General features: G+C 45.3%; 1 protein-coding gene across 1 annotated transcript; it reads right to left on the reverse strand.

Annotated features, from left to right (window-relative positions):
- Positions 1-3,108: 3,108 nt before the first annotated feature.
- Positions 3,109-22,141, reverse strand: SLC22A7 (solute carrier family 22 (organic anion transporter), member 7; the record flags this gene model as incomplete). Its single annotated transcript, XM_009587322.1, has 10 exons — positions 21,686-22,141; positions 19,692-19,795; positions 14,947-15,101; positions 13,339-13,507; positions 10,106-10,223; positions 5,885-5,994; positions 5,550-5,797; positions 4,998-5,106; positions 3,354-3,560; positions 3,109-3,168 (listed from the first exon to the last, which is right to left on the reverse strand). Coding segments are annotated over exons 1-10 (1,655 nt in total), but the record flags the coding sequence as incomplete, so codon positions are not given.
- Positions 22,142-26,848: the final 4,707 nt, after the last annotated feature.

Below are 26,848 nucleotides of genomic sequence, written 5' to 3' on the forward strand. Positions count from 1 at the left end.
AGACGACAGGAACCCCATGAGGTTCAGGACGAAGGGGAAAGTCAGCAGTGACAGAGGCTGGAGCTCTGCGAGGAAGGCCCTGGGGACCTGGTGGGCACAGCCCGGACACACATCACGAACAGGGGCACAGCCGGGAGGTGGAGGGAAGGGGCTGTTCCCCCCAGCTCAGTGCTCTTCAGACTGCATATAGGTACTGGGTCCAGTTCAAGAAGGATGTTGATAAACCAGAGTGATAAACTGCTGCCGAAGGAGGGCAGCAAGTGAGGAAAGGGCCAGGTTGCCTCCTCCGTTCTGCCCCCTCAGACCTCGGTTGTCCATGTTCAGGGGTGATGCAGTGCTCTGAGCCATGCGACACTGGGACTGGAGAGCCAAGAGGCCTCCTCTTCTTAACCTATTTGACTCTTCACATTTTTCTTAGTTTTCCTAAAGATGTGTTCTTATCTTCGCATGCATTGTTACCTAGTTTGGTTTTTCTGTTTGTGAAAAGTTCTTTTTGTTTGTAACCATCAGTTCTGTCCTCCTTGTAAACAAGTCTGCAGCAGACCAAAGACATCTTATCTCACAAATTCAGAACCTGGAAATCAGATTTCCCCCCCCAAATCAGGTTTGTCTTACAAACCTATCAGTAATGGGAAACGTGAGTTCTTGAGTTGGTTAATGTCCTGTTTTTCCTACACATGCCCTATGAGGAATGACAGCAGCATTGCATACTCATGTTGGTTGCTATAAATCATGATGTATTTCCAACAAATCAAGAACATTTTGCTGAAGAAAACTCAGATGTCTGGTAGATTGGTCATGACGTGCACACTGATGTTATTGCCTTTTCTTCTTTGACAGCACAAGGTGTTATGTGATTCATGGACAGAAAAATTTAATTTAAAAAATGGCTGCTATCTCTTTTCTCCTGCTAAATTGTTTAAAATTTTTTTAATGAAATGCTATTCCAAAACATTTTTGATGAAATGTTTTTCACCGTGAAAGAATTATAGACAGGGACAACAATTAGTGTTTCTAAGCTGGTATAATAAAACACTGATTTTATTAATAGTCTAAGGAAAATACAGACTATTTAACTACAGGCCAAATGGATGATAACAACGTACAAATGAGAAAGAACTGTCAGATTATTTTTTATCAACTTTGACAGAATGCCAAAGTGGAGGTTGTTAAAATGGGACGCTATTGTGTATTCTATTTGTTACTGGGATGAAACTTGGGATACTGAATTTAGTCTTTTTGAAGCTAAAAGTTTTTTCCTGAATATAAGATGGGAACAATCAGAGCTTAAAATACCTCCCCAAGAAAAAGAAAAGGGTTTTAAAGCAATATTGTCTCAACCCCGCCATGTAGAAGTGGGCCACAGGAATTTTTTAGTGCACACTTTGTTCTGTGAGGAGAAGCCTGTGGGTATGCTCCTGCGTGGGCAGAGTGGGAATGGGAACTGTCAATCCTCAACCCCATTAATTTGGGACCCCATATGTTGTCCTTTTTACAAGACTAAAAAGATGGGGAAGAAATCAGGACATTAAATCTCAACTTTGTCCAGCTCTGGAGTGAAATTTTACCTTCTTACAGCATTACAAATACAAATTATTATACTCACAGGCATATGGAGAAGATGTGAAAACTCCTACAATTACTAAATGTGAACTAGTGAGAGATATCAGGCTTGTCCAAACCCAGAAATTACTACTAATCTCTACTCTTTGGCACAGTTTGCATGCTGTCTCATGGCACAAGCACCTTGGGGTATCGCCACCACGTATTTGCTGGAGGTAGGGGAATGCCCTGAATAGGTGCCCAAACAAGTGCTCTGCACATGGCACTTTGGAAGGTGTATTATGCTCTATTATTAATGTTAGCATGTTGCAGCTGGCTGATTATTAGCTCTGGTCTGCCGCTGATGAATCCAAGGCAGTGCACAGGGAGATGCCCTTTTCCTAGGGATTTGGCAGGTTATTTGACCCAATCTTTAAGACAGAAATAATATGCAAAATTGTCTCAGCCTTAGGGTGGTTCTGAGGAGTTTGCTTTCCTTTTGTTGCCTTAAAGCAAAAAGGTGATGTATAAAATTTCGCCAGGCAGCTTATTTCTACTAGGAGGCGCTCTTTGACCTGGGATTGGATGGGCTTCTCCACCGGCTTTCAGCTATATCCTCAGTTTGTGTTATCTTCATAGGGCTGTGCGTGGTTTAGCTTAAAACACCTCACAGCCCAGGGAATCACGGCGCGCCTGGGACTCAGATGCTGAGGCCATTCCCTCTTCCCAATTTAGGAAAGTCCTGTTTGTCAGGGTTCCAAATTTATAGATAATTTGGTGGCTCATCTCTGTTGTTTGCAGCAGTAAGTGCAAGAGGCAAAGGCATTCTGTAAATTTAAGATCGATGTGTTAGACCAGTAAGCAGAATGAAGTCCACTAATGAATTATTCAATATTCCATGCAAAAGTTCCTGTACCGAGGTGGGTTTTTTTCAGCTTAAAGGATACTTACCGCATACATACTAGATTTATGTAATCTGCAAAAGCTTTTTTTCTTCTTTGTGTATGTGGGACAAATGCTTGCAGTTGTCCCATTCTCAGTGAGATTCCTGCATGTGCTTTTTGCTGGCTTTGAGCCTCAGTGTGAAAAATGTCTAGACCATTTCCAAATTCAAGAAGTATTTGTAGCTGCAGTTTATGGTTTATCCACCATCCAGTTAGATTTATTTGAGATTATTTGGTTTTGTACAATTCACACTCAGTATTTTTTATTGCTGCATTGCGTTTCTTGTGGTGTGTAAACCAATGGATTGTAGTTTCTGGAAGGCTGTGCAGTGATCTGAAAGGTGCTGCTAGTCCAACAAGGCCAAAGACTGGAAGAGCTTAGCAGAGGGTGCCTTTATTTCCACACCCTGTTAGACCTCTGCATTCTTGCTCCTGGCCACACTACAGAGTGGGGTTAGCTACCTCCATCTGGTTTCATTATCCGCCTCCTTCCTCCAATGTCCTCAGCCCCACTTCCCTGCAGAGAGAGACTAGGAGGACAGTAAAGGCTCTTTTATTGACAGGTCAGAGCACAGCTCAGTTTTGCAGTCCTACATAGTGGCTGTCCCATGGAGTCCCTCACTTTGGCAGAGACTGTAGCGGCATGCCCTCAGGAGCACTGATTTGTGGTGGCCCTTTCACTCTGGAAGAAAAGAAGGCACTTTGGGCTGATGGACAGGAGAGCAGAAAGCCTGACAGCCCCAATCCCCACTGGGCTGTCCCTTCATCCGCTGCCACCCACAGATGGGGAATTACAGGCGGCAGAGAGGGACGTCCCCCGCCTCTCTCAGCAGACTCCATGTGCAGGGCGGGATGGAGCTGACTCACTGTGCCTTCTCGATGTCCTCGATGCCCTCAGGCAGGCGCACGTTGAGTGTCTCCGGGAGCAGGAAGGCCACCGAGCCGCAGCACACTGCTACACCACAGTATGTCACCTCAGGCAGAGACCTCCACACCTCATCCAGCAGAAAGACAAGTGGGGCCAAAGCCCCGCCGAGGCGTGCCACGAAGGAGGTGTACCCCATTCCATTCTGCCTGGAAAGGTAGGGCACCATGGTGGTGCAGACCACCATGAGAAAGAGATGGGTACTTCTTTCATATCAGACCTTGGGAAAAAGTGCAGACCCTCTCCCCCTTTCCCCTATTTTTCTGTAAGTGCTGAGGCTTTCCCCCCCTCAAGTTTTTCCACTGCCAGGTTTTTTCTAGTTTATTTTTTTCTTTCTTCCTGTCTTCCTACAATGATAATATTTCCCAGAGAGCAACCGTAGCTGCTGTGAGATATAGATTTATGTCCATTATGAGAAAGAAGCTGCAGTTCCACACTAAAAATATCTGCTCTAAAGTTGTTTCCACTTTAAATGTCTAAAACCCCGAGTGCATTTTCTACCCATCCCGTAGTAAGTCCTCCAATCTGCTGAGAGCAAACCTAAGTCCCTCCTTCTCCCAGGTACTTCTAGGCAGGTGGCATGCACTAGAGATACCTGTGAGCCCCTTTGGTCCTGCTGTAGCTATAAGCCCAGGAAAGCTTGGAGACAAGGCCAAAAATAAGACCTTGGACATATTCCACTTACTAATTTTCAGGGGATGGGTGGCATTTCACACTGACAACAAGGATTCCAAGACCTACTTGTGCATATGCAGAGTAAGTACTGCAGAAGGAACCAACATTTTTGTCTTTATCTGTCAATGTCTTTGAGCATGTAAAAATACAAACCAATCTGAGAAGAAAAGTAGCAGATCAGTGTGCCCACTTCGGTTTAAATATGCATCATTCCCCACATGCAACAGACCAGTGAAAGTTAAAGGACTAAATGACAGAGAAGGGTACTCTGGGCAGGGAGGGACAGAGGTGAAGTAAGCCACAAGGCCTGCTGTGATCCGTGAGGTTTTTTTCAGAATTTCACAAAGCAACCAGTGAGGAGATTCCCTCCACCAGTCTCAGCTATATCCCAAACTATGCTGATGCTAAATCTGGTTTTATGTCACCCAGATATTTCAAATAAGCTCTCTTTTTCCTCCTGAAACGCTAGGTAATCCCTGATTTAATATCATTTGATGTCCAGAAAACTGTCAAACGTGTGGTAGTGTGTGTCCCTTATAAAACTTGGTATTTCAAATTATTATTTTTGGGGTCTTTTAACAGTTATTGGCAGATTGTCACAGGGAACTAAGACTTTACTAAGCACAGATGCCTTACGGAGTTCAAAAATTTTCTCATGCAGAATACTCCTCACCTTTCGATACGTCTCCCTATCGACATAATGTAACCACACATAACCCAGGTAAAAAAAGGGTAGCTTTCTGCTCCTTTCTTGTGAGTATGTGTAATCCCTAGAACCTGCTACTTCTAGAGGCAAAGCATCAGTTCTGCAGTCTAGCCAACAGCATGTCCTGCTGTGCTGATGTCGAAGACCTGAGGGCGACATCCCACCGAGGCTCTGGTTGTGTGCTCAGGCGAGTGGCTTCTCTTACCTCAGTACGGTGGGGTAGAGCTCAGAGGTGTACAAGAAGACAGTAGTGAATGCAGCTTCTGAGAAACCTTTGCCCATAATGGCTACTACAGAGCGCAAGGAAGTGAAGGCTAGGAGGAAAAAAAAGACATTTATGACAATGAGCAAGTCAAAGAGCAGCCTCTAGGAAGAAGCTTCTTGTGGCCTCAGGTACAAGGAAGGAAGAAGGTTCAATGCTCCTACAGACAAAACGGGGAGCTTCATAGCCCTGGAACTGCTGTCTTCAAAGTCTGGATTGGTAAGTTTAGTAACTACTAGCCCGAGTGGGAGCTGAACTGATGAAAGGATAGGTCCTGACATTTCCCACTGGACAATGTCTGTAATAAAGATAGGCACTTCACCTTGCCATCACTGGACCCTTACTAGCCACTTCCCAGTGATTGGAGACCATCTGTTGCCACCAGATATTAGGGCTAGCCCACATTAGCAACCTTGTCCCACAGATGTCCTTTAGGTGGAGGACATCTCTATACAGAATTGCCTGTGGACAAGATCTACGGTTCTCCTCTAGCACTGCACAGAATGGAAACCTCCCCTTTAGCAAGTACTGCATATAGCAGAAGAAAAGCTCCTATGCATAGTCCGGTCAGGATGAGTGCCCACGCCTGACTCTGCCGTCGTCCAGCTCGATTCACCACCACGTACATGATTATCTTGGCTGGAATCTCAATGACACCAAAGACAAACTGGGAGAGATACATGTTGAGTCCAAAGCCAGTTAGGTTCATGCTCATGCCATAGTAAGAGAAGGCAACACCAAACCTGCAAGGAGTGTGTGGAGATGGGGATTAGGGAAATCAAGCCGGGGAACTGCAGGACAAATCCCCCGTGTGAAGTGACACTGCTTACCACACAGTCCCAGAACACAGAGAGATCTTCCGCAGGACTGGTGTCCTGAACAGGCTGATGTAGGAGTAACTCCCTCCTGGCTTTTTCTCTGTTGCCATCCTTCTGAGGGCCTGGGAGAGGTGGAAAGAAGGAAATAGCTCAGCTGCTGTACTTTTAGGATCCAGACATGAAACCCTAGACAGGCTGGGGCCTTTGCCCTTCCCAGCTCCAGCTCCACCGTGGATTTTCCATACGTTCCCACTGCAGAACAATTCTCTGGGCATATGTTGTCAGAGGCATGTCTTCCTACAACTTTATAGATTGCCTACCGTTTTAGACCTCTTTTTCTTCCCATGGTCCCTTCTTCTCTCTTACCTACATGTGGCAGGAAGGGTTGCAGATCATGGTGTTGGCAAAGTCAGTGTTGGCCAGTTCCACCCTCTTCCCCATGAGGTTGCCTGCCGTTGTGTCAGGTCTCAGACAGGATCTAACAGTGAGCTGCATGCTTTATTCTCATGAGTGCATTTATATAAAGTGTGATTATTTATACATCTGTTTATATAAATACAGAATGCATAAAAAGGTCAGGCACTGAGAAGTGGGCCCTGCCCATAAGGAAGAAGAGAGTGCTTATTCACCAAGTCTTTTAGCAATTGATTGAGGGGTAAGTACCAGGAGAGTTGGTAAGTTCTACTCACTGGCTGAGATGCAAGAGATTCACACAACTACAGGTCTGCAATGCAGCTATACCTAAGCTAGTTGCCATAGGCTCACTGTGTAGTTAATGGACATCTCCAATGGAAGTGATGGAGTCATTTTATTCTAGAGCAAACAACTGCATTTGGTCAGAAGAATCATGTGCTAGCCTCCCTTGGCTATTCATTAGATTGCAGACTGTAAAGGAGACTGCAGACAGTGATGATGTGGACACCTAATGTTGGGAGAGAGTAATTCCTCTCAGGACAGCCTTGCTTCACCATGTCCAAAAATCATGAGCAAATGCAGGGTAGGACAGTTAAAATTGATTAGGTTATGAATCACAGGAAAACTTGAGGAGAGAGTCTGGTTAACTAGTTACATGTATTCGCAAATCAATATCCTCTTCAGAGAAAGCAAAGCCTCGGCCAAAGCTTTTGCATAAATACTTAATCCCAGCCACAGAGCTGCATAGGGAACCTACAACTTAGATGGACGAAAAGGGCATGCAGCATCTTGGACCAGAGGATCATCTTCTCCAGTGCCTTGTCTCCAAAGCATCCTGCAATGGAGCCTACAGAAGAGCCAGGCAAGCATACAGAGATACTCCCCTAGAAATGTCACCGCCTCCAGCTGTTCAGGGACTTTCTGAACCAGACAGGGTGTCTTGTCTGTTTAGCACCTTGATGATCCTTTCCCACATTATCTAGTGGTTTGTGGAACCCATGTTTTTCTTTTATTTCTGTACACCCATCTCTGGATCTGGTAACTTTTGTTAATACTGCAGTATGGCAAGTAAGTTATTTTTTAAAAATTTTACCTTTTTTTTTTTTACTTTTTTCACAGACAAATAATAAGTCTTTTCATCCAAATGCATAGGATGAATCATAGCACTGATAACAGATTACTTCTGCAATGCTGAGAATTTCAATATTAGATTCAAGTTACCCTGATGGCAGTCTGTCCTCTCTTTAAGTTGCATGACTTGCTATTAAAATGGGGAACGTAAGACATTAACATGGTAAACGTCTTCCAGTATGTATTGTTAGCCAGATTTCTTGGCATGTGGAAGGACAACTGGGAGAGCAAGAACAGCGAGAACCCCAAGAAACTTAAAATGCACATAATTCAGTGATGGCTGGGGAGGGAGGAGGGTGAGGGAATCTGTAGGCCTACAGCATCACCTACAATTAAGACGGTGCTGAACGGTTACGGGGGCTGGGGATTTGTGGAAATATCTAATAAAAGAGAAATCCCAGCCCAAAGAGCTCTCTGGTTAAAAGAATTGTACAAAATGAAAGAAAGCGTTAGGAAAGGGAAGAGGGTAGCTATAAGTAACAGCACGTTTCACTAGGGAAGAGCTAAGATTTTATTTCTAATTGCATACTATCCTTTGCAGTTTTTGGATGGTGACAAAGCTTTTCATACTGAAAAAAGAATTTCACACTGGGAAATTCCTTAATCAGTTCTATAAGACAATGCTATTAAACCTGAGAGTACGTCAGTGCTGTGCAATTATCTGGACATTATACGTTTTTCAGAGTTCAGTCTTCTGAACTAAGGAAAATCAGCTGTTACCTTAATAAGCTATCAAAACACACTGATGCATGGTCAAGTCAATTAAGCAAACTAGAATCAGCTAGTTCTGTGTTGCCTGCATGTTTGGATATGGACAGAAAAAACAAGTATGTCCCTATAAACCTCATGAATCCAGCAAGGTGTCACAACTGCAAGCCTTTCTTGATTGTGGTCCAGTGGTCCACAGTATGGTGTGTGATAGATATCACAGCAAGGCTGTGATAGTGGGGAAGCCCCAGCTACATTTCCTAACCTTAAGAATGGTATGAGGGTGCAAGGCCATGCCCTTCCTGGTGAAAAACTGCACTCTGAAATACAGAGTCATCAGCTAAGGCTGAATGAAAGTTATAACTTGTTATTTTTACATATTTAGTCAGAGCTACTGGCTTGATTAAAGGCAAGGAAGAGTCGCACTCAACTCCTGTCTGCCACAACCAGTAAATTCATAATTTCTTACATGATTAAACAACATGTTTCTGTTGTAAATCGAAAGGACTAATCACCTCTTCAACAGATACTAGGAAACTGCTTTTAAAAAATGGCATGCTGGCCAGGATAAGACAGTGGTGTGGTTGCAGGAGCATTGGATGCACACAGAGATGCAGCTGGACCGTGACAGCAAAGCACAAGGCTCCTGTGCTGGTGCAAGGGGTTTCCCATCTTCCTCTTTTGGTAAGAGGAAAACCAATGGACATTAAAGGAAAGATTGATGTTTAACAAACCACAAATTTCCATACCCACTGGATTTCACAGCTGAGCTTTGATGCTCTTAAGAAGGTCGAGACAAATCATGTGGACCAAATTAGACAGAGGTAACGGATGTGCAGCCATCCAAGCCTGACTGTGAAGGGTTGTTGTGAGCACTGACTATGCTCTAGTGTCTTTCCAAAGGGAGAGACCAGATTCTGCCTGGCCCTTGAGTCCTCCCTATAGCTGGGACATCACTTGAGCTTATCACAATACCCTGGAGCCACCAGCATGTCCTTAAGTAAACGTCATGGACCAAGGTCTCAACATTTGTGAATCTGAATGCAAAAATACATTTTTAAGATAGAACTCAGCACAAGATTAAGATCTCCAGATCAGCCTCATGCCTTGAGCTTTGGAGTTGAAAATAGGTGGCTTTTTTTGGGGGTTCTCCTTCCACTTTATTTGTTCAGTCATCTCGCTGAGCATTTTCACTCCATCCTTTACACCTCTGGGGTCGAGCAAACCAGTGGGTACATGCCTACTTTGCGCAACATCTCACCCTTGCTACATTCCTTTAAAACTGCTGGCAGAGCCATGACACACTTGAGAGCAGAGCTTTAGCCCAGGAGGAAAAGCTGATTATGCCAAATGTTCTTTACACCCACATTCACTACTGGGGCACTATGGCTGACTATCTTCCAGTTTCACATGTACACTAAATGCAGCCTGAGGTGGACTAGCCTCTACGTTTTTGGGTACACTACATGCAGTATCTCAAGTGCAATATGAGAGAACATATGCTAACTATATGCTATTAATGTGTCTGCTTTCTGCTAGCACTGTACCAACACTTGGCAAACACTTCGGCAACCAAGAAGTCAAACACTAAGCTGCACAAATGGCTCATGCACCTGCACACTCTCCTCTCTATTATGGGAGTGATGCCTCTGCCTTATTTTTTAGGCTGTGCTTCTCTCTTGCTGCGTATTTAGTCCAGTGTCCAGTGCAGTGAGGCTTCTTGTCATGGCAATAATGAATGGAAAGACACTCCACCTAATGAAGGGGATTTCTGGCCTTAGGGGAGTTGAGCTGCTGCTTTATCTTTAGGAGTGGATGTAACTGCTTTCTAGAGTAAAATGGAGCATGACACCCTGTGGACCACAGTGCCCCACAGATCACACTGCAGGTTGAACATTGCTTCAGGTATCAAATAGAAGTAAAATATATAGAGAGAAAATGGGAGAGGAAGAACATGTGTCTGGATCTTCAGTTTCTCACCTCTGGTGAGACAGCGAAGTCTTTCCTTCCGTTCATCCTTGCACATCTAAGCACATGCCTGTGAGCTTGTTTCACTTTGCCATTGGCTATCAGCCACCGGGCAGACTCTGGAACCCACCTGGTGCGAGGAGAGAAGACAGCGTTCCTGTTGGCGCTCCGTGTTTTCCACCCCACATACATGGCTCTAGCCAAAGAGAAGGGGTCTTCTCTATGAGACTTCAACCTCAGCTAAAAATAGCAACTGTGGTTCATGAGAATAAGAGTAATGGGACACCCGTGTTACATGTACATGCTGTTCTATCCTTAAAGGAGTACAGTCTGCTAATTGAAGTATGTCTAGCCAAAATTTTTATCATGTTATCTTTGATCAAAGCTTGAATTTTCTGAGCTGGTTGAAGTTTCAAACTCTTATCAATTAAAATTGGCCCCAGAGAGTTTATATTTACAGATTAATGCTTTTTGGGACTCTCTAAACATCAAAATTTTAGGATATAAAAAATTGCTATGTAGAAAGGATTTAGTGGGCTCTGTACTTACTTTGTTAATTGCTAAAATTATGTTTTTCACAATAATCAAAGCCTTCTGCACAAGACAGTCAACTGGGGTCTAAATCATTGTGGCTGCGGTCCCCAGTGAAGTATCCACCCTAGTCACTGAGTGACAAGGAATGTTGTACTGCTGTAGAGCTAATTAGCAGCCCTGAGAGGTCTGCTTAGCAGACCTGTGTAGGGTGGGAGTCCTGTGACTCTTATTTTTCTGTCTGTTCCAGCAAAAGATCCAGCACTTGTCATAAACTAGCATCTGCAACTCCCTCTTCTTGGACTTCTCTCTGATCTTGCATCTGGTTGCAATTCATGGCTACATGGCCCTGTTTGGCCCGGAACTTCCCAGGCCACAGTGAAGCCCATCTGGCCTAGAGGGTACATGGTATTTTGTGGGTCCGCATAGCTGTCAGGGTCCAGAAGACATTGGAAATATGCCACAGTGGCTACATTCTGCTAGAGCAGCCAACACCTACCTCCTGCTACCCAAACCTGTCCCTGAGAGAAGTAGAAAACAGAATCTGCTGTTCTCACGGAGACTTCAGCTGAGCATCCTGAGCAGTCAGTGGGAAGACTTACAACCTTGAAGAAGTATGTGGGTATGAGGTCTACTGGGGTCACACAGTTGTCAAAATTTCTCACTGGAGTCTCCCTCTGGAGCGGTCCGAGACCAGTTCCCTGTAAGCTGTTGGTAATTAATGTGCCCTAAATCAGATTACAAAAAGCTGATGAACAACTGCTGTCACTATTCAAGCAGTAGCTGAAAAGGATGTGTAGAGCAAAAACATTTGCCGAACTGGTCTTCTGGAAAGTTTTCAACTCCTTCCCATAAGCTTATAACCCAATGCACCTTGGGAAATATAAAGAGTGAAAGATGGCATTTTGCACTCATTGCCATCATTTCCAGAGTATAATATTATGTCTGTTGGTTGTTTAATGTGTCAACTGAGTTCTGACATTGTATCAACAATATCTACAGAGTGTGCTAAATTAGATTTTGATTCCATACTTCAGGGACTTTTAATTATCCAACAATCACTGACCTCTTGCATGCTTGAATTTTGATCAGACTACAGCATAATTTGTTGGGGAACTAATCTTCATAAAAGGCATTAACATAAGAGAAAAAAAATCAGCTATCATGGAAAAGGTGGGTCCAAATATATCTGTGAATTTCAGTACTTCCCAGGACTCAGTTTTTTATGGCTGGTTGTCCTAGAGAAAGAGCAAACCAACTCAAACTAAAAAAGTCAGCAGAACACGTATTTTAGTTGTGTCGGACTTGATCAGTGAAATATCAGATGTTACTCTTTGCCAGAAAACCCTTATCACCGGAGAAACAATACCTCTCTTTTGAGCCATTGATTAACAGCATCAGTTTATATCCCATTTTTCGTAAGTATTATTTGAGATTTTTCTTCTAGATCTGTGCAGCTATTTAATCTACTGCTTCATGCTGATGGACAGACATAATAAAAAAGCAAATCATGGTCACTAGAAGCTTCTTTGATGGCAGCTGAAAGGCACTTTAGCATTTGGATATCACTCTTTCTGCTCAGCGACTATGCATATAATTTTGCGGCCCACGTGTCTTGTCTTAACAATCAGAGCTTATTCTTGTGGGTTTCCAGCTAGAGCTCCCCATCGCCCTGAGAGACACGTCTGTGATTTCTCCATTGTGGTCCAGGACCACACCGATGTCCAAAAGGAACTAAACAACCACTATAAGGTGGAGGAGACCCAGACCCCCATTTCTGAATATTTTCAATGGGGCAGTTGTGGGAATACCTGCTTGCTTATTTCCTCACGGAACTTTTGTCCAGCCAGGAAATGGAGCTGCTTATTCAAAGGACTGTTTTGGATCATCAAATAAGTTGATCCAATACACTTCATATTACAGTCACAGTAGCAGTGAATCAACCCTGTATTCTAGTCTGTGTTACTACATGAAAAAAAGAAGGAAAATTGGTTTCTTTGATTAAATGAACCATCTCCTATTTTAAGGCTTAAGAGATGTCAGGTATTTCTTAAATAAGGCTACAGGAGGGAAATAGCCCATAGAAAGCAGATGTATTTGACCCATCAGGATGTTTGCACAGCTGAGAAAGGCCATGGGAAGTAGAGATATAAATGCACCTGACCTAGCCTGCAGATGTCATTGGCTTATATCAAAAAATTGGTACCAGAGGCATCCTCCCCAATGAGGTGGGGACAGAGGATGGAAAAATTATTTATCTTGAGTCTACTAAGGATTAAAGCCAAGGATCTGGCCTGGTCCTGTCTCCCTTCATTGGGATCTCTTTGCTTGCTCTGAACCGCGTCTGACAGTGCTTGCAGCACCAAATCCTGCTCCTTTGCACTGCAATCTGTCCCCCAAATGCCTGGCCTCAGCCCCAGTCCTGCCTCTATCTTGTCCCCAAAGCCGTGGTGCAACCTTGGCTCCTGGCCTTGTCGGAGGTGAGGAGAGATGAAACCTACGCCACTCAAGTTTTAAAGAGGTGTCACGCCTGGGCGAGCCAAGTGCAGGGCACTGATGAGCCCTGCTCCTCTTTAGGTTGCTGGAGCCAATCCTAGGATCAGCGTTGCAACATTTGCCACGTTCACAGAGCAGAAGAGGCGAATGACAGCCCACTTCCATCCCCACCAGCTGTCCTGTATCCCCATCCCCACCAGGCTGCAGGCTGCACTCACCACAGGCAGACAACGCTCAGAAGACAAGGTCCTGTTACGGCTACTAATAGCCAGTGCCATTCCCGCACCAAGTACGCTACCATGGCCAGCAGCATGTTCCCGATGCTCCAGAAGATGCTAGTCAGGATCCCGGAGAAGGTACGGTGCTGTATGTCCACCCACTCCATCCCTGCAAGAGTGAGGCAGTGTTCAGCTGGGACGCACAGGACTTCTCCAGGAAGGGGTCTGCAGGGCTTTTTAATAAAGGCAAAGTGAGGTAACGTCCCTGGTCTTCTCCTCCGGGAGAGTTCCACTGTTTGGCCAACATCTGGCACATTTAAAACGTTCATCCACAATGCTTAACCTCTTGCAAAGCTGTAAGCAACTAAAATAAAGCCTTGAAATAAGAAAGACTGGACATATAGTAAGAAACGGTGCTAAAAACACCTGAGGTGATACTTTTTTTTTATCCCATTCAATAGCATTCAAATGGTCTTCTTCGTCAAACAGGTAGGTTTTTTTCCCCTAACCATCTTGCCTGCACAGTTTCCCATTTTTCTGCCCACTCATTATTCCAGATGAAAGAAATATGTTAAAATGAATTGTTGTTCATGTGGAATCTACCCAAAGTAGATACCAATACACATGTAAAGTCAGAATGGATGGTGGTCTCCTTGTTTGTGTGTGTGAACTAAAAGCCAATTTTCCTCCAAAGATCTGGACATCTTGCTACAACCTCTAACAATCAGAAATGTCCCTCCCAAGCTCTACTTTGCCTTGCAGGCATCAACCTTTATAACAATAAAAAAACATAGCAGGCCTTGGGATTTGTCAGGTCTTGTGTGGACTTTTCCAGTATTGAACCCATTTTAGCTTGATTTTGGCTGTATCTGCGAAAATCCTGGAAATTTTTGCTGCACCTGTAACTTGCTCGTGGGTACAATGAGTCTTCCCTAGTACGTCCCAACTGTATCTACAAAATGATCCAGTGCTCTGTTGGGTACCCTGAAGTTTGGAGCTTGTTTTTGTTGTATAATTACCTAAATTCTTCAACTTCAGTTTTGCCTAGCTCTGTATGATTTTTTTTTTGTGGTTCTTTCCCCCCACTCTTTCTAAAAATACAGATTGGGAACTTAAGAAAACGGTGAGCAAACTCAAGACTGGGGAGGTAGAAATACCTCGCGAATGACACACCGTCCTCTTCCTCCTGAGGACACGGCAACGCTGATGAACTGTCTTAACAGTGTGTTTGAAGGGTGAGAACTCAGTATCAGAGGAAAGGGGCAGATACTTTGGTCTATGGCTTTTACTGTACTTCTGATGATCCTTAACAGGAATTGGGTAGCATGGATTGCAAATGTTAATGTTGCAACAGAAGTACTAATAAGTGGTTTTTATATTTTAAGTAGACTGTTAAAGCATTAATTAGACTAACAGAAAATTGTAATTCTTGGACCCTCCCAAGAGGGATGTTCTTTTGGCTGCCTGTAGTGAAGTTGCACACTTAACGATTTCCAAACTCCTGTTCCTACTGGCTCTGCCCTGTCTGATAGACAAGTCCCTACCTACCCACTGCCTGTCAGAAGTCCCCCTGTACAACCGGGCACCCACAAACCCCCACATACTTACCCAAAGGCAATACAATAAGGGAGACGCCGCTCAGGGCCACCCCTGTGAGGGTCCGCGTGATGGCCAGCATGCTGTAGGAGACGGAAGCAGCGCTCAGCATCCCAAATATGACAGAGCACACAAGCGACAGCAGGAGCATGGCTTTTCGTCCGAACCTGCCACAAGCACAGGCTGGGTTACAGCGGCTAGAAACCTGTCCCAGGAGGAGAGTTTGAAATGGGGCAAGCCAGAGACTTGAGAGGGAAAATGAAAATATTGCCCGCTCTGCAAAGAGCGCAAGATGCAATGCCCCAGAAAGGAGGAAACAGCTCTGGACATAGCTGGTGCCACAGTGGTGCAGTCCCATTTAGAGGGCCAGCCTGCCCCAGAGCATCGGGCACGAGGCTCTCCAATGGAAAGAGCAGCACTGATCAAAACAATATATCGGGCTCCCCTGTTCAACACCATCATGAAAAGCAGCGATGTCAGCTTGAAATCCCATGCTGCTGGCACACCCTGCTCCCTCCAATGGCTGTCCCCATGCCTGGCTCATCATGTCTTCCTCCTGTGGCTCACTCAGGACCAGCCACTGCCACCACTCTTGAGAAGGAGAGAGAACCGTGACACTTTCACCCCGATCCTTGGAAGGAAAACAAAGATCCCAAAGGAAAATAAAAAGAATCTAATTGTCAGCCCACATGTCCAAATAGCCCTGATGTCCTAAGGGGTCTGTGAAGAATCTGCTAGGAGGTCATTCCCCAAGGGTTTTGGAAGTTGTAGGACCATCTTACCCCTGGTACAGAGTCCTGTGTGGAGAGTGTGGAGAAATACAGAAAATCAAATACACACAAATGCACATGTATACATGCACACAAAGAAATATGTGTATGTATTTCTATACAACCTATGAAAATCTAAAAATCAAAATGGAGCACAAGGCATCAGTCTTCTGATGAACATCAGCACTGCATGTGCCGAAAGCTTAGGTTCAAACTGGAGTAGTAAATGAACCCTATCAGTAAGTAATGTTCAGTCTATAGGGACTAAAATCCTGCTCTGATTCTGGCATTAAGGTTCTCTTAGTGGCCACCTGAGAAGGATGGTGGCAAGAACGATTACTCCAGAGCAAAAAGTGATGTGCTGGGACGTAATGCCACAATAGGATTCCTAAAAATTATCATAAATGACTTTATGCAGCTGCTAGCTATGAATCTAGTGGAGAAAAAACAACCTGTGGCTTGGGGCCAGGCAGTTTGCTGGATCTGCTTTGAAATTTAAGCAGAGCCAGTTTGCAAAAGTCATTGTAATGCCCCTGGGTCAGAGCAGCAAACACCCAGAAACACACCAGAGCTGGATTCGGTTTCCAATAGGGTAACTACCTAAGAAAGAAGATACATTTTTTTAAATTAAGATTTTTCTTGAAAATACAGTAAGAAGGATATAAAACCGTAAGATTCCCTGCAGGGAGCAAGGCATCTATTTATGGACCCATTACTAGACTCTCTCAGCGAATGCATGCCACCTGCTAGGGAAACCAGAGGCGAGCTGGCAGGATTGAACTGCAGGCTACAGGGAGGCTGCTAGAAATAATGCTGTTAAAATTGTCTTCAAAGGGAGAGGTAGGAAAGCACAACCTCTGAAAGATTAAATATAGAAAATATAATAAAAGGAGCAAACTGCACAAGCATAAATATATAAAAAAAGCCATTTTCATGAATAACCCAATCTGGAAATCTGCCAAAGCATCAATTCAGTACAAGGACAAGGTACAAAAGGAGTGTTTGGAAAAGCGCAGACAATAACAGAAACAATTTTTTTTTTTTTTTTTTTGCATATATATGTTCACAGTGAAGGTTGTCGGAGGGTTTACCAGGGTAAAATTTGTCAGTACAGATGTTCTCAAATCCAAATGTCTGTAGAGGCTTAGAACAAAATGAACCTGAAGTGTAGGAAAATGCCAGGACCAGATGGTTTTCACCCTGGAGTACTAGAGATGAAATCTCTGCATTACTGTTAGCACAAAGAAGTGGGACCTCTTCTCTGTTAGAGAAAAGGAAGGTTGCTAATGGGACGTCAGCTTTTAAGGGGTCTTAGGGGAGATTGGGGGCATGACACCTGAGGTTTAACAGATCTGCCAAATTTACTGCAAATTTACTGGATGCACTGCCTCCACTGTGATTACATGGGCTGCAAGCCTTTCCTGACGGGTGCCATGGCCGGGTAGCTCAGTTGGGCAGTGCACAGTCAGCTCTGCTCCAGGCTGCTCACGAGGGCACAGCTGGCTGTCAACCCCTCATCAGCTGCCACTTTAGCAGACTGAAGGGTCCTGGTCTGGCTAACTGGAAGTCAAGCCATACCTTGGTCTTTTTTGTAAGCTTTTCCGAATTTTCTCCATTTCTTCTGTATCCTTTTAAGATGGGGAAGGAGGGTGAAGGGAAGTCAAAGCTGCACACAGTATTCAAGATGTGGGGCTACATGCATTTACATGTTACTGCATAGTGATATTCTCTTTAATTTTATATTCCTTTCCTAATGATTCTTAATTTTCTACTTGTTTCCCCAGCCACTACTCATTGCTGAGTGGATGTTTGCCTAGAGCTGCCTGTTGTAACCCCAAAGTCTTGCTCCTGAGCAGCTATGGTCAGCTCAAAGGCCTCAATTTTAAATGAGAAGTTGGAATTGTTTCTCTCTTTATTTTAGATTAATCTACCCTGAAATTTTGTCTTCTGATGCTCCCATTCAGTCACAGAGCTCTTTAAGCTCCTTCTGCAGTTCTCCACATTCAGATCTCACCTCTACCAGCCTGGTCACTCAGCATCACCTCCCCACTCGCTCCTTTTCCAGGTAATTTATAAATGTGCTGAAAAGCGCACAAATCCAAGCACAGGTCCCCACAGGTCTCCCTCCAACTGGACACTTACATCTCCCCCCTCCTTCCTGGCTTTTGATGAATTATTTAGTCATGCAGAGACCTTCCTTCTTATCCTAGGGCAGCTCAGTTTCTTTAGGAGCCTTTGGTAAGGAAACTTCTTGAAATCCATGTAGATGGTATCTTGCCTGTTCACATGCCTGTTAGCGCATTCAAAGAAATCCAGTATGTTTGTAAGGCATGAATCTTTTGCAAAAACCCCGCTGATTCTTCACTAGTGTGTCATATCTACCCATGGCGGCCACTGCCTCGATCTTTCAGAATAGTTTCTACGAATTTGCCTGGTACAGACAGATGTCAGGCTGCCTCGAACATAGTTCCCAAGATCTTTTTTGGAAACCAGTTTAAAACTGATTTGATACATGATACCTTCCCAGCCCTCTGCTGTGAAGGTCACACAATGCCAACAGTGTTCCAGCATTTTCATCCCAAAGGTCCTGTAGGGCTCTTGGGTGACCACTCCCTGCTTCTGGCCATTTACTGGCATTCACCTGGTGTATTTCTCTATGCCTTCTTCTGTCAGCTTATTTCAAAGCTCCAGCTCCAACACCTGTCCCTACATGTTCTCCCACTGTGAGCACAAACTCGTTTATGTTTCATACTACACCCTTTTTATTTCCAGATGCTCTTTTTACACCTTGATCTTCTACTGGCTCTTCCCCCTCACAATCCATTTGAAAAACAAATTATTTTTCACTTTGCTCTAGCAGAGACCTTCTCTTCTGCCTTATTTTGTCCTGCTCCTTTTCGTGATTCTGAATTTCTTTCCCTCCAACTGTGCTATAAAACCATTTTAGATACAAAGCCAAGACACACAGTCTGAAGATCAGCCAGGTGTCTTGGGTCCTTGTAAAAGTATACTGGTATACTCATATGCAAAGATATGGATGTAAAAATTCCCATCTTCAGCACTAAGTCTCTGGGTGTGAAGCTGGTTTCCTCTGCTATGCAGTGATTTTGTAGCTTGCTGTACACTAATGCTTGTTTGCTCCCAGAGGAAGGAAATCGGGAAGCAGTTTGCTGCGCAGGAAACTCAGACATTAAATAATGAATAGCGTACAGTGAGTAGCACATCCTGATTGCAGTGCCTGCACTTCGTATTCTCTGGTAGGTTTCCTGGTTCTGCTGTTTGCAAAAATATTTAATTTCTTAAATGATGCCCTTTCTAGGTTATTACTCAGATTTTTTTCTGGTTTACATTATCACATTCTAACATTTAACCAGAGAGAGCAGATTTGTTCCTGTTTTCGTGATTGCCTCAGCTCTTCCTCGAGGAATGTCTCCCCGCTTCTAATAACCTCCTTTACCCTGCTTCTCAAGTAATGACAGAGTCAGTTTTTGCTTTCTGGAGACTCTTTGTTTTCAGCTATGGCATACATTTGCTCTGAGCCCCTCACTTGGGTGTCCTTAACCAATTTCCATATAACTTGCAAGGAGTTAACTCTTTTAGCCTCTTGTTTTGGTTTTGTTTTAGCCAGCTTTCTCCTTTTTCAGACAGTTGTCGTTTCTGAAATCGGTCTCACAGACAGTGGATTTTTTCAGTTTTTACTGTTCCTGCAGCAATGCTGACCACAGCGTTGTGGTCATTGCTGCAGTGCATCTTACTCCTAACCAAGGCCAGAGCTGCTTCTTTGGTGGGTTGCTAACTGGCTGATCCATGGAGCATTTAGACCCTGCATTGCTTCCTAGTATGACTTTAATCCAATTTTCATGTGAGAGGCTGGATTCTCCCTTTACGATTGTGTTTTCTCCTTTCTCTGCCCCTCTGATTGCCTTTTGCAGGTCACATGTTTGTGAAGTTCTCGTCATGAAAATAACAGCCTGAAAGGGGTCAAACCTGTCTGAAAGGTATCCGAATACCATGGCCCCCATCGTAACGCCAATGAAGAAAAAGGTTGCAGTTGCCTGGTTCAGTCCACGCTGCTCGCACACAAGGTCCCACTGAAACACAAGGTCAAAATGACACTTAGTGCCCAGTTGCCTTTTCACACCCCTTCCCTCAAGTGGTCAGTCATTGTGTCTTGCAATTTATATCGGCCAAATCTGATTGAGGGGTAGAATCCTGCACTAAATTGCACATAGGACAGTGCTGTTTACACGTAAAGCTTTATCTTACAAAAAGTAAAAATGTAAAGCTGCATCTTACAAAACTCAGAGGCCTCCCAGTTATCTATCCCCACTGTGACAGCCTCTCTGTGGATACTTACTGGGCATCAGAAAGCCTTCCTGGGTACCACTCACCATGGAGAGATCCCCTTTTTCCTCTCCTGACCCCTGTGATAGCTGCTCTCAACCTGCTTGGGTGCATGTCTTCCCTCGCTCCTTCTGTCATGCTTCTGGGATTACCTTGGTGAGATGGGCGTTTGCACAGTGCTGCACTGCAGTGAGCTTAAGACATGCCTCAACCTTCATTAGGGAATGTCGTGTTGATATCCAGTTACTGTTGCCCTGAGCAGTTTCCTTTGAAGTTGTCTGCACAGGGAGGAAGGAGGGCAGAGGGGGAGTCAGACCAAATACTTGCTCCTGTTGCTAACTTACAGATTTCTTACCGAGAAGTTGGATAGACATTCTTCCTAATTAAGTTTATGAGCATCATTTTACTTTCTTGGAGGTGCAGATGTTGCTAATCATTACAGAATGCTTGCCCAAGCTGCAGAGTTAATTTTTTATATGAGCAAATTTGGCAAAACTTAATTTAATCATCAGCCCAGCCTCGCAGCCTCTCTGACAAGGCCAAACAGACCTTGAGCAACCTTTCATGCTGCAAGAGCAAAAAAATCCAGAGAAAGCCCCGGCACCTTGAACATGTCCCGAGGCCATTGCACCCTGGGTTCAGCATCACGAGGCTCCATGCTCGGCATCTGTGCTGCAGAGCACATCCCCTGCCTTTTCCCCCAAGGGTGCTTTACACCTTTCTCCCTGAAACAGTGCAGAAATGAGGTACAGACCTAGTGCATATCTGACCCTCACCTCCGTGCCTGCCAAAATCAGGGGTGGTTGGGTGGTGGGGAGGAGGCATCAGCTCTAGGTTAAGACTTGGCCCTGCTCTTACTGAGACAGTCAGCTACTATCATTCCAAATCCAACCATGCCCCTTTTGTCCCCTTCACTAAGACCTCCTGTGCTTTGCCACCTTTCAAGGAAGGTAAAGCATTAACACCCAGAGGTATCACTGTTAGCCTTAGCAAAGCGTTTCAGAAGGCAGGTGGTTAATGTTTGATGGGCAGGGACCTTGGGCAGGCTCAAGGTTATGGCTGGCCAGCATGCTGCATCTCAGCAGGAGGCCCTTGGAGAGCACATTTAGCTTGACAGCAGGGGACACTGGTGGTAAGAGAAGAGAGGCAGCACGATTTTGGGGAGAAGAGGGGGAAGCTAGAGATCAGTGAGGAGGGGTGGCCAAGGGAATAGAAGTCACAACGTGTTTGGAAAATCAAGAAAGCAAGTCATGGGCTCATATGAAATCTTGATACGGTGTAATCCTGTGCAAATGCCATGTGGCCCAAGCAGAGAAAATCCTATATGTGTGTCTTCCCCCTGCCCCTTCCAACTTCTCAATCACCTGGAGAAATTAAGATGCTTATAACGAGAAATGTTGGCTTCTAACTATCAGTCTAAGCAAGATGCTCGTAATAATAATAATAAATGTTGGCTTCTAACTCTGAGCTTCAGAGAGTTCCCCCATCCCAGGAAATCTTCTCTAAACAAGTAATTTCCACTGGTTAAAATGCAAAGATTCCCCTCTGACTCTGTGCACCCAGCGAACACTTCTCTATCTGCTCCTCAAAACACTGAGCTAATTTGATTTTTGGCTACATCACAGGCACGGTGTTACCTCAGTGGAGATGGTGGAGGTGAACTGTGAGTGGTCATAGACCCATCCGTGCTGGCAGTGCTGGATGGAGTTGTTTTCTGGTTGCAGAGAGGAATTGAGCAGCAGGTGAAACTGAGGCTGCGAGAACATCTCACAGGACCTGAAAGTGCCGTCGGGCTCCTGGGGGATGCTGATGAGCAGAACTTCCTCCATGGTGAGGTTCACAAATGCCTCTTGGTGTGGAATTGCACAGTGATGAGAGGGGGTAGCAGCAAGAAAATTGTGCAGCAGGAAATGCATGGGAAGGTTGATTCTTGGGAGGCAGAGGATAAACAAAATCAAAATCTGGAATCTGCCAAAGCCACCAATTTCCAGCAAGAGATCCTCAAATTTCATCTTTTCTATGGAGTTTGCTCATTCAGAGCAGCTATGTACCAAGAAGCAGCAACATGAGCTTGAAAAGCAGTCTCTGTCCTTGGAGCTCAGCTTCCCATGGCTTTTCATACAGCCACTTCGTTGGACTTTGAGACCTTGCTGAAAGGTTGTCAAAAGTCACAGTGAAACTCTCCATTTGGGGTAGAGCCAAAGAAATTACCGTGTGTGCACACAACACATCCATTTCAAGTGGACCCAGCAGAAGGCGCCTTCTCCTTTTAGTCCTTTTCTCCTGTTGTGGTATTTGAGAGGGAAATCCACATTAGGAAAGGAGGCTGTGGGAAGAGTTCTTGTGAAAGGGCTGTCATTTCTAGTGTGGGAGTACCATGCAGTGTCTCAGGCGCTGCAACAAACTCTGTCTAGTGTGAGCTGATCACCAGCCAGCCCAGTTGGATCATAAAACAGGCCCCCAGGAGAGCGGGGGTGACCCATTGTGTAAGGATGCCCAGGGGCACCAAAGCCTGGTTGCTGTGCATCAGCTAAGTGTTTTTTAGTAATGGCTTGTGTCAAGTCATGACCTGGGAGCAGGGATTATGGAGAGGGGGAGAGGGTGCCCAGAAGAGAAGAGAGATGAGTCTCTGGATGGATGCAAACAAGGAGGTGAGCACTCTGGGGAGAAAGGGTGGGCTGCAAGTGAGGGGCACCTGCTCACCAGTGTCCTCCGAAGGATGAAAAAAGTGAAAATTTTCTCCACAAAGTCCCTTTCTCCACCTGGGACACCCTTTCCCAGGACACATGCAAGGAAGTGATGAGAGCTGCAGTGCTGGCACACAGAGAGGCTGCGACTGCCATGTGAGGGGCCATGACATACTCCTGCAAGGTCACAGCTACGTGCTGGTGTGCTCTGGGGACCGATGCGACAGCCAAAGGCATGAGTGTGCAGCCCCTGACAGGGCCACAGGTACTGCTGCCACCGCTGCACAGGCCTTGCACCATGGTTCTTCCATTGCCCGCTTCAGGGAGTGGTTTCCTGGAAGAGGTGGGTCTTTAATATGAATTTCCACTCTTCTTATGCGCTCAACAAAGAAAATGAGCTCTTTATTCAGCCGGAGCCACTGCAGAACAAGAATGGACGGCACATCTGAGAGGCTGAAAGGTGGCTGGTCATCAAAGGTGTGTAACACGCAGTTATATATCACATGGCTGCTGGGCAAAATCTTTAACCCCAGGGTGGCAGGGAGCAGAAAAATTGCTGAATTTTTGGAAGAGTTATAGAAACAATGCCTGGAAAATGCAGCAACTGGGGAGATGTGGCATCAGAGCTGGCACAGGTTGGTTCACACAACCAACATGGTTCAAAGAAAAGTCCCTAGTTCATGAGCCAGGAACAAAAAAATCCAGCGGAAGTGGCAGCTCCAGGTACCACAGGCCTGCCAAAATTGCCAGGAGGTGTACAAACTCTTCTATGGCCCGCAGAGACCTGGCTGGAGGATGACTGGCACTTCAAGACAAGATAGACACAACTCCCTGCCCCACAACTGAGCAAGCTTAGGAAAAGGGATGAGATTAGGGCAGTTAAACTGGAAGCAGCGGGAGAAGGGTCTCTACCCTGACTGTGTCTGGAGAGCCTGCAGGATCCTTTCCTGCAAGTCCCTTAACACCCTTGCCACGTCTGGGTACAAGACATGGGCACGATTCTCTTGCAGCGAGTGCTCTGGACAGGCTGGACCCATGGGGCAGCCCCTGGGGATAACGCATCCCAGATGGTCACGTCCTGACAGGTTCAGGGAGCAGTGCATCACGCAGCAAGCAGGGGCAGCACCCCGTTACCTGTTCAAAGGTTACAACCCCTTTGCACGGTGCACGTGAAGCAGCACAGTTACTGACAGCTTGCTATAGGTTATCTCCTGCTGCATCTTCACATTCTGTACCTCTCTCCTCACAGTCTACGTCCTCCCTCCTCCACCAACCCTGCAGTCTTGAGCATTTGTGGATGCTGATGCATCATCCCGAACCTTTTTCCAAGCTGTTGTCCTGGGACATGCTTTGCTTTAAAGCAGCTCTAGTTTGGCTATCCACCTAGAAAGCGGTGACGTTTGGTGTCGGGATGCAGGCACGTCAAGAGGCTGAGCACAGATAAAATGCAAGTGCTGCCTGCTGCCAGGCGCTGCTGAGGTCTGCCTGTCTGCACTGCCTCAGCCAGTGACTGCCTGCCCCAGTCCCTGCAGCAGAGGGCTAGCGAGAAAGGGCTGTAGAGCAACAAGTAGAGATGAGAAGGTCCGAAAAAGCTTTTTGTAAGGCCTCCTGCTGTGGCTGAATGCTCAGACTGAATGTTGCCCAGATATTAAATGCTGCAAGGGCGCAAAGCACACTGAGCAAGACAACACCATGGGCTCACGCTTACAAGGCAAAGGACGCCATGCTTGTGACCTTAGATCTTTGCTCTTTTCAGCAGCATTCCTGGTCGCCCGTGTTTAACTAATGCGCTGCCCCAGTCTTTGCTGCAAACCATTTCAGTGCTCATCCTGGGACAAGCATGAAGGAAGCATACAGGCGTGAAGCAGGGACATCTGACAATGCTGTGCCCCCAGGGTTGCAGTTTAAGCTGAAGCTGAACTAAAGGACAAATTGTTTTTCTTCACCACTGGTCTTCTAACAGCAAGGAACAGGAACTCTTATTGATATGCTGTTGCATATTTAAACTGCAAAGCAGCTCCAGCCTCCCCATCAGAAATGAGGTTATGGGTCATTGCTCTGCAACTCCTGGGGCTCTGCTGTTCATACTGCAATTGCTTAAAATGTACATCGTTGATTGCTGTATTTCTCTAACCCAAATGTGTTCTTTTAACCAGTCACCAGGTTTAGTTAATGACCACCATGTGTGCAAACCCAGTGACTGACTATGCCCTACCACTTGGTTAATTAGACCCAGGACCTGACTCAAATGGCTTGGACTTGCCCAGCAGTGGTGAGAGCGGGTGGACTCCTCTGATGCTGCTTTCACATATAAAGCTGGAAAGAAGAGTTTACTTTTTGTCATGGTTTACCCCCAGCCAGCAACTAAGCACCACACAGCTGCTCGCTCACTCCCCTGTGGTGGGATGGGGGAGAGAATCAGAAGAGTGTAAGTAAGAAAAAATCTGGGTTGAGATAAAGACAGTTTAATAGCCAAAGCAAAAGCCGCGCACGCAAGCAAAGCAAAACAAGGAATTCATTCACCACTTCCTATCGGCAGGCAGGTGTTCAGCCATCTCCAGGAAAGCAGGGCTCCATCATGCGTAATGGTTACTTGGGAAGACAAATGCCATCACTCCGAACATTCCTTCTTCTTCCCCCAGCTTTATGTGCTGAGCATGATGTCATATGGTATGCAATATCCCTTTGGCCAGTTGGGTCAGCTGTCCTGGCTATGCTCCCTCCCAGCTTCTTGTGCACCTGACAGAGCATGGGAAGCTGAAAAGTCCTTGACTATGTAAGCACTACTTAGCAACAACTAAACCATGAGTGTGTTATCAACATTATTCTCATACTAATTCCAAAACATAGCACTATACCAGCTACTAGGAAGAAAATTAACTCTATCCCAGCCAAAACCAGGACACCTTTTTACTTCACGTGTACAATTTTCTTCTGCAATCTTTCTTTATTCTCCTTGTTGGGATGCCAACTACTCATCAAGAGGGAAGATTATTAAATGACTCAGTCACTAATGTGCTGCCTTTTCTGTTTCCAGCAGTAATTTCATAACAGGTTATGTGGAGCTGTAATAGGAGGGTGAAACTAGCGAGGAAGTTGATTTGCTCCTTTAGCAATTAAAGCCACCCCACGGATATCTCAACTGCTGCAGAGTAGCTGGAGATCTGATTGGTTGTTGCAGGTTGGTGCTTAAATGGTATTTTTCTCCTATGGGAAAGCTGCAGATCCTGAAATCCTCCCTCCCCTCCGAGTTATACCTGACTGCCATGAAAATACATGTCCATCAGAGCCAATGAGCTAGACTAACCTTGCTCTCAGAGGGCAGAGTTGTCCCCATCTAACTGCATCTCATCGCAGACTGGGATGCCTGCAGGAGGGAGATGCACCACACACAGGGAGTCTCCATTTTTTCTGTCATTTGCAAAGGCTGTTTGGACAGTGAGGTCCTACAAAGTTGGCCAAAGTCAGCTGAGGATGCCTGCAGTATCAATCTAAGGTGCACCATACTGCAGCGGTGTGTCCAAATGCTCTTGGCAGGACATGTGTGCACCAGATTTTGTAGCTTAGTTGGAGAAAGTGGAGGAGCAGCCAACAAAGAGGTCCCGGCGCTCCTGAGGATCTTTGTTTGGTGTTAGAAGAAAGTGACTTTATGCCATTCTGACTTGGTGCCATATTAACAAGACTCCTGTACTTTCCATTACTTGCACTTGTCTTGTGTGCAGCCATTTTACTCGGTTACACAAATGACAACTATTTTGTAAGTAAACTGGTTCTGGCCAAAGCTTCTTTTCTTGCCTATCAGAAATACGAACATTGATCCTGCTTTCATGTGAAACAACGTGAACCACTTCCACGTCTTCTGCCACATGTAATTATGGGTCCACAGCCAGCATTCGCATCCTGTCTGCTCCCTTGCCAGACCCTGCAGACCTGTCTTGTGCCCTTTCCTACAGTGATCTTATGGAACTATTTTCTTTACATTTTCATCTCACCATGCTGTTGGGAAACTGTAGCAGGGCAGAGATTCAGTCCAAATTATTAGGCTGCATTTTACTGAGGGAAGGGCAAACCCAAACTACTCCTTCAGCCAGGGAAAGAAAGACACAGCAGGAA

This window comes from Fulmarus glacialis, unplaced genomic scaffold (genome assembly GCF_000690835.1).
Source record: "Fulmarus glacialis isolate BGI_N327 unplaced genomic scaffold, ASM69083v1 scaffold49991, whole genome shotgun sequence".
Taxonomy (NCBI): Eukaryota; Metazoa; Chordata; class Aves; order Procellariiformes; family Procellariidae; genus Fulmarus; species Fulmarus glacialis.